Below are 7,304 nucleotides of genomic sequence, written 5' to 3'. Positions count from 1 at the left end.
CGATTCAAAATCTGTCGATTAGTTTTGAGAAAAACAGCTATAAATCTGGTAAAAAATGAAATACAAACTCAGTTAAATAGTACATAAACAATGAAAAAATTTGTATGTTGGTAGAAAATTGGTTTATTTTCAATTTTGTGCTCGTAAACAGTCAAAAACAACAGATAAAAAAAGAATAAATAAATAAATAAAAATAACCAAAGACTGTTTGTGAGCATAAAATCGTAAACAAATTAATTTCTTATCAACAAACAAATGTTTTCATTATTTACGTATCAGTTAACTGAGTTTGTATTGCATTTTTTAATAAATTTATACCTGTCTTTTTTAAAAACTAATCGATAGATTTTGAATTGCACTACACCATTGAATGTAGTTTTGAAAAACCTTTAATTTGAGATGTCACTTGACCCATGTTTCAATTTAAAAAAATCCACAATTTTCAACTACCGGTGATGTAAGCAACATTAAAAAAATAAATAAACATTAAAAGATAGCATTTTTGTCATATTAAATGCTGCTTTTGAATTTTAAAAGAATATTAATTTGTTAAAAAGTTAACTGAGAGTTGGGACAATTTAAAGCCTTACGATATTTCTAAATATTAAATAAGTCTAAAATACTCATCATTCTTGAATATTTTACATGGGTAAACTACCTACAGTAAGCGAATATTTAAGCGTCTAAAATTTTTTCTAGATTCTCCCTCAATCCAGTCCTGTTCCACTCATATGTCGCACGTAATTTGATCCATCATATCATTTATAAATCATAGTCTCATCTTAGTCTACAGCACTTATCTCATATGTTCTGATGTTTCTCAAAGCAATAATAATAATATCAGCTGTGACACTTTTGTCCTGTACAAAATGTACCATAATTTTTGGAATATTTCCTACAGCCGCTATGAGCCACTATTCTCGACTCGAAATTCATAGAGTTTAAGCAAGGCCGGTTATGATGACACCATGGTAAGTCTTTATGTCCTCAAAGACTGACCTAAAAATGGGAATTTCACTGATGTTGTTCTCGATGGATTTGTCCAAGCATATGAAAGTAAGTAGTTAATACTTTGTATTAAAAAAAATACATTGGAATCTTTAGATACTTTAATGCATAATAATCTATTCATATCAGCAACTCTAAGCCCCTTAGCACAATAAAAAAGATTAACTAGTTTACTAGTGCACTCCATTAATAATACATTGAATTACCCAAGAAATGAAGCAGTTGGTGAATCGGGTCAGAAGTTTGATGTGGTTATCATTGAGCAGTTTCACAATGATGGTCTTAAACTCTATGTTCAACTGCCCTCGTATAGCTCTAAATACCGTTAGCCCTAACTCCTGGATTAATCCTGCTGTTGGTAAGCCTCAAACAGCCTCTTATATCCCCTATGCCTATTCTAGAGATTACCACAAACATCCTTCTATATTTCAATGGCTCTATAAGCTATATTTCTTTATTTTGGATTACTTGGTAAGAACCTTTTACCATTTGCCTATCCATGAGAAACTAGTCAATGCCGTATATTCCAATGCTCCTTCAATATACGATTTATACTAAAACATATCTCTGGTACTTCTTAATTCGCATATCAGCATATATTCGCTGTATTCAAGGTACCAAATATGGTTGCATTTGGTAGGTATTTCATAGACTCACCCAAAGAGCTGCCCAAGGATTTGCATAAGTTTTTGGACGAAAGTACCGCTGGAGTTGTATATTTTAGCTTAGGATCTAATTTGAAGAGCAAAGATTTGCTTGAAGAGAGAAAAAGGAAATTGGTTAATATTTTGAGAAGAGTGAAAGAGAAGGTGATATGGAAGTTTGAGGAGGAGTTGCCCGACACTCTCCCAAATATTTTGGTTAGGAAATGGTGCCTTCAGTAAGATATTTTAGGTTTTATTATTTATTAGTACAAATATTGAATTAAGAATGTACTGATTGAAGTAAAACAGGTAAAAGTTGGTAACTATTAATATTGTTGAGCTTTATAGAATTTTTTTTATCAGCAATGATTGGTAAGCTTCCAACCAGACGACAATCAATCTTAAACTATTTATTATTTAAATTTTCATGTTTTCTGATAATAACCCTATGCGATCGTGCGAAAATTGGAACATATAATATTTTGTAAAAAATCTGTTCGTTCATAACCCGAGGATGAATCAAATATGCACAGGAATTATTTTCTAAAAATTTATTGGAATAAGGTCCAAAAGCGATAGATACATATTATTCTTGTACATAATCTCTTGATCTAAAAATAGATTTTTCCTATCGTATTGAAAGTTTCTTATTGCCGTTATCGTAAATAGAGGCGAGGCGTGTTTGCAACCAATTGTCACGAAGCCCTCGACCGTTTCATGGTTGTGGAATCTTTTTACTCCCAGTGCCTCTTTCGACGAAGCAAGCCTGTAATAATCACAGAGGGATAAGTCCGAACGACAGGGAAAGTGTTCCAATGTTGGCTAGTGAATATCTGCCAACGTTTTCCGAGTCAGGTTGACTATTGTTTCTGTTAGTCACTCAGAAGACGAGGCGCTCATCCGGCTAAAATTTTCCGAAACCTTAGTTGATCTATAATGATGGATTAGGCACTTCCATAACTTATGCCTACCTCACTTACAATATGGGGAAAGGTTAATCCGGAATCATCCTCGAAAGGAGGCGAATAGTGATGTGCTCAGTCACAATGGTCCAACCGTGGCGAGCATGGGGCTCATTCTCAACTGTTTCTCGTCTCCCCCCGAAATTTCTTTTGCCATTCGTACACCTAGGTTTTCTTTAGACAGATCTCTCTAAAATGTGATTCAAGTCTTTGAAAGATTTCCACTGGCTTTATACCTTCACATGTTAGAAACTGATAAAACATGTTGCGTCATCTGAGGGTGTACCTCGTACTCACTCATGGTGATGTTGACTGAAAACGCGGCTTTCAAAAACCAAGCAGAGTAGAAGTGGCTTTGCGATATCTCTACCTATCACACCTAGGCGCACGAGCTCCCTCCCGATGTTCTACTAGCCTCACGAGAGACATTCCGGTTCATATTTGATTCAGCTTCGTACTAGAATATCATTAATATAACATTACATAGGATTTTTCTTTGATTTATTTTATAACAAATATTAAATTTTAAATTAAGAATTATTTTTCTCATTTTTCGTTAGAAATTTTAATACTCGTATATCATAAAAAAGTTTGTCATCCATGTCTAAAAATACTCCTGTTAGTTACAAATTAAACACTTTTAAGAAGTTTCTCTATCATCAATCACACAAAAACCTGCACTTATCATTATACACCATTAATGCATACATCCATAGTAATCTCCCATGATAAATCCTCCATTTATGATAAACCTCTCATTTTTAATAATAAACTGCCATTCATAATAACAAATATTCCATTTATGATAATAAATATCCCATTCATGAGGCTTCATTAAGCTTCATCCAGATTCGTGCTTTATCACATTTTTAAAGACATAAATCCCTTGATTTTTCGGGTATTAATCTTTGCTTCTGGTTGGAAATCTCGATGCACTTCTGTTGTATGATTTGAGTTTGGCGTTTTCGTTTTAACCACCTGTTCGATTGTATTTTACTACATCATCATCTTCTGGGAGCTTCCTTAGGACAACTCAGTTTTTGTTTATATAACATATGTATAATTTTCGTCTGACGTTTCTCCGGTCGTACCAGTCGTCAGGCATGCGCAATGGTTCGTCACCGATTCCTCTTAGACAGCTCCAGTTCGCTACTCGTTGTGCGCGATTTTCACCGGTTCCGTCTTCTTTGTACAGTTGAAAGCCGAAGCAGTAGGACGCGCCCATCTGAGCTGTTGAACTAGTCGCAGCGGATGTTGGCTGGACAGTTCTGGCTCGCCAGGTTTGCGGTTCTTCCTTTTCGCTCGGTTGTGTCTGGATGGCTTGAGTTTCACCTCCTGCTAGTCCTAGATTTTTAAAACACACTTTCTCAACTTTGTACGTTTCCATTCGGCCCAGTTGATCGGATAGAGCTCGAATGTACCTCAGATTAAATCTGGTATTTGGCACATATTCAGCGAATGCTGTCGAAGTTATCCCGTATCCAGATAATTTCTGAATTATTTCGGGTCTTCGCATGCCAATTGGATAAAATTTTCCTGCTAGATTATCCGTTATCTCACTTCTTTCTGGAATGCCGACATGAAAGTTCGGTTGCGGTTCTACAGCTGCAGAAGCCACTGCCATTAGCATGTCTCCGGCGATCCCAAGTGACGGAATTTCTTCAAATAGCGGGAATGTATCCATATTGATACTCGGAGCGTGGTATCCTCCGAATCCTTGTGCTACAGCGACTGGTAGGTCAGGCACCTCGAGGCGTGTCTCCTTCCCCATTTTGTCACAGTACACTCCAATTTCTGATAGGTATGCGTAGATTGGCTGTGGGACGTTGAAGTTATCGTCTGTCACCGCCTTGCGCACATCCTTTTCAGCACTCCTTAGCACAAAGTCTCCTTGCTTTGCCTTCACTTCCAGCAGCTTCAAATGTAGCATTACAGTAGCATAATAAGCTAACTCTTCACGTACAAGGACTCTTTCGAGTTGTTTCTCGTCCGCGCGATAGCCATCATATACTTCTGCCGCCACGTCGACTACTTTCGAGTAATTGGCCGCAAAACTTTGTCTTGGAGCGATCTCCGTTACACTCACATCAATACCGAAGATAGCCTCTGATATTATTGACTCATTCCTTTGAGCCGTTGGCTTTGTCTGCGGGTGAGATGGTGGTGGAGGTTCAGGTGTTGCCACCCTTCTTGATGCATTTCCGACTTGTTTCAAGGTCTGCTTTGGATTCCTTTTTCCAACTTTTGCTGGATCAAAGTTCTCCGGCTTACCTCGATAGCCAGGTGCAATTTTCTGGATTTCGTCTTTAGAATAAATCTTCTTCTCGACAGTTTCCATTTCTCTTAGCTTTTTCTTCCTAACTAGGACCAGGTGCTAAAACTGGGATTTATGATAAATCTAATAAATATGAGAACTATTATAGAAGTGAATGAAACTCCGCAAAAAATCTACAATGGGGACAACTGATATAAAAATAGCACAAATAAATCTGGGGAGAGATAAGAGGGCAACGGACCTAATGTTCATGACTATCAAAGAAAATAACATAGATATAATCCTTATTAGTGAGCCAAATAAAAATATAGCTAAGGCATACAACTGGTTAACTGATAGCAAGGGAGACACTGCAATTCTAATTATAAATAAAAACATAAAAATAAATAAAGTTGGAACATGTAAGGGAGCTTGCTGGCTGGAACTAGAAAACAACGTAATTTATAGTTGTTATATTTCACCTAACATTAATACATACCAGTACGAAAACTATTTACACGACATAGGGCAATCTATGAAAACACATAAAAAACCTGTCTTAATGGGAGGGGACTTCAATGCGAAGTCCCCTGCATGGAATGAACGTAGAGAAGATGCAAATGGAAGGAGCGTAACCGAATGGATGGCACAATACAGTCTAGTAGCAGTAAATAGTCATTATAAACCTACTTTTGTTAGAAATGAATCTACCTCTATTATAGACATTACCCTGGCAACTGACAAAATAATAAGTCAAATAGGGGACTGGCAAGTACTAGAAGAAGAAAGTCTCAGCTTTCATAAATATATTACATACAGAATACATAGCGGACAACTAAAGCAACAAACACACGAAAGGATCAACGGATGGAAGATGGAAAACTCAAACATGGAAACACTTAATATTAACTTTAAAAAGATGGTGACAGGAGAAAAACAAAACATAAAAGCAGAAAATATCACAGATCTCATTATTAAAACATGCAACACAGTACTGACTAGGCGGAAAAATACAAAAGGACATAATAAAAAAGCAATTTACTGGTGGAACGATACAATATCACAGTTGAGAAAAGACTGTTTACGGAAAAATAGAGAAAGAACTAGAATAAACAAGAAAGACAACATATCTGAAGAAGAAAAGATACAGGCAAGACAACTATACAAAGAGGCCAGAAAAAACCTAAGGAAGACTATTGGAAGGGCGAAGGCACAGGCATGGGATAACCTATTGAAGGATTTGGATGAGGATATATGGAGTCATGCGTACAAGATTGTACGTGGAAAAATAAAAATAAACCAGCCAAGACTAACGAAAGAAAAAGAGATCGAAATCTACAGAGAACTATTTCCCATAGGGGATGTAACTGAGTGGGAGAAGGAAGCAAAAATAAAGGTGATACAATTCTCGGAACAAGAACTACGCGACTAGTAAACTTAAAACAAAGAAGGCACCGGGCCCCGACTGTATACAGGCAGAAATCATTAAACTTTTGATAATGTCAAATAAAGAAGTATTTTTGAGAATCTATAACGAAATATTGAGTACAGGAAAACTACCGAAAGACTGGAAAGTGAGTAAGCTTATTCTGATTAGGAAACCGAAAAAAAATGCAAACGACGAAGATACCTACAGACCTATTTCCTTGGTCAACAACCTTGAGAAGGTCATGGAAAACTTAATTTTGACTCGCATAAATGCAGAATTGAACGAAAAATCGGCATTAAATGGGAACCAGTTTGGGTTTCGAAAAGGCCTCTCAACTCTGGACGCAATTAAAAAAGTTATATACGGTGCACAAAAAGAAAGGAAAAAAGCATGCCAACATAGAAGGTGTTGTTTACTAATTACGTTGGACGTACAGAATGCCTTCAACTCGGCGGGGTGGAGAGAAATAGTATCTGCAATGAAAAGAAAAAACATCAGTCAATATCTAATAGCATTTGTACAAGGTTACTTACACCAAAGAATGATCCAATTGGACGATGGAAGCTTGATGCCAGTAACACGGGGAGTCCCACAGGGTTCGGTAATAGGACCCCTATTGTAGAATATATTTTATGATGAAATTCTTCAACTAGCGACCGTAGAAGGCACGGAAATCATTGCCTACGCAGATGATATAGCGGTAAATGTCAGTGCCAGGAACATACAGGATCTAAAACTAAAAACGAATAAAATTATAGCAAACATTATGAAATGGACAAAAAATAATAAAATAAACATACATCCTGAGAAAACAGAGGCAGTTTTGACGAGTACGAGGAGAAACTTAAAAGAATTCGAATTTACAATAAACGATGTGAAAATCAAAACTAAAGAGTATATTAAATATCTTGGCATTTACATAGGAAAGAATCTGAGCTGGAAGTACCACATACAGGAAGTCGCAAAGAAGGCAGAACGAGTGACCAATAACTTATCAAAAATATTAC

The 7,304-nt window shown here is 36.4% G+C and overlaps 1 protein-coding gene and 1 pseudogene across 1 annotated transcript; both read left to right on the top strand.

Annotated features, from left to right (window-relative positions):
* The first annotated feature begins 960 nt into the window (after window positions 1-960).
* On the top strand, window positions 961-1,892 carry LOC136419015 (UDP-glycosyltransferase UGT5-like; annotated as a pseudogene).
* A 3,175-nt stretch (window positions 1,893-5,067) lies between these two features.
* On the top strand, window positions 5,068-6,300 carry LOC136419014 (uncharacterized). The gene has a single exon (XM_066405203.1). It carries the CDS (start codon window positions 5,068-5,070, stop codon window positions 6,298-6,300), a length of 1,233 nt encoding a protein of 410 aa, XP_066261300.1.
* Window positions 6,301-7,304: the final 1,004 nt, after the last annotated feature.

Source organism: Euwallacea similis, unplaced genomic scaffold, assembly GCF_039881205.1.
Source record: "Euwallacea similis isolate ESF13 unplaced genomic scaffold, ESF131.1 scaffold_57, whole genome shotgun sequence".
Lineage (NCBI taxonomy): Eukaryota > Metazoa > Arthropoda > Insecta > Coleoptera > Curculionidae > Euwallacea > Euwallacea similis.
The sequence above is the reverse complement of the archived record's forward strand: the minus strand, read 5'-3'. Positions and strand labels throughout refer to the sequence as shown.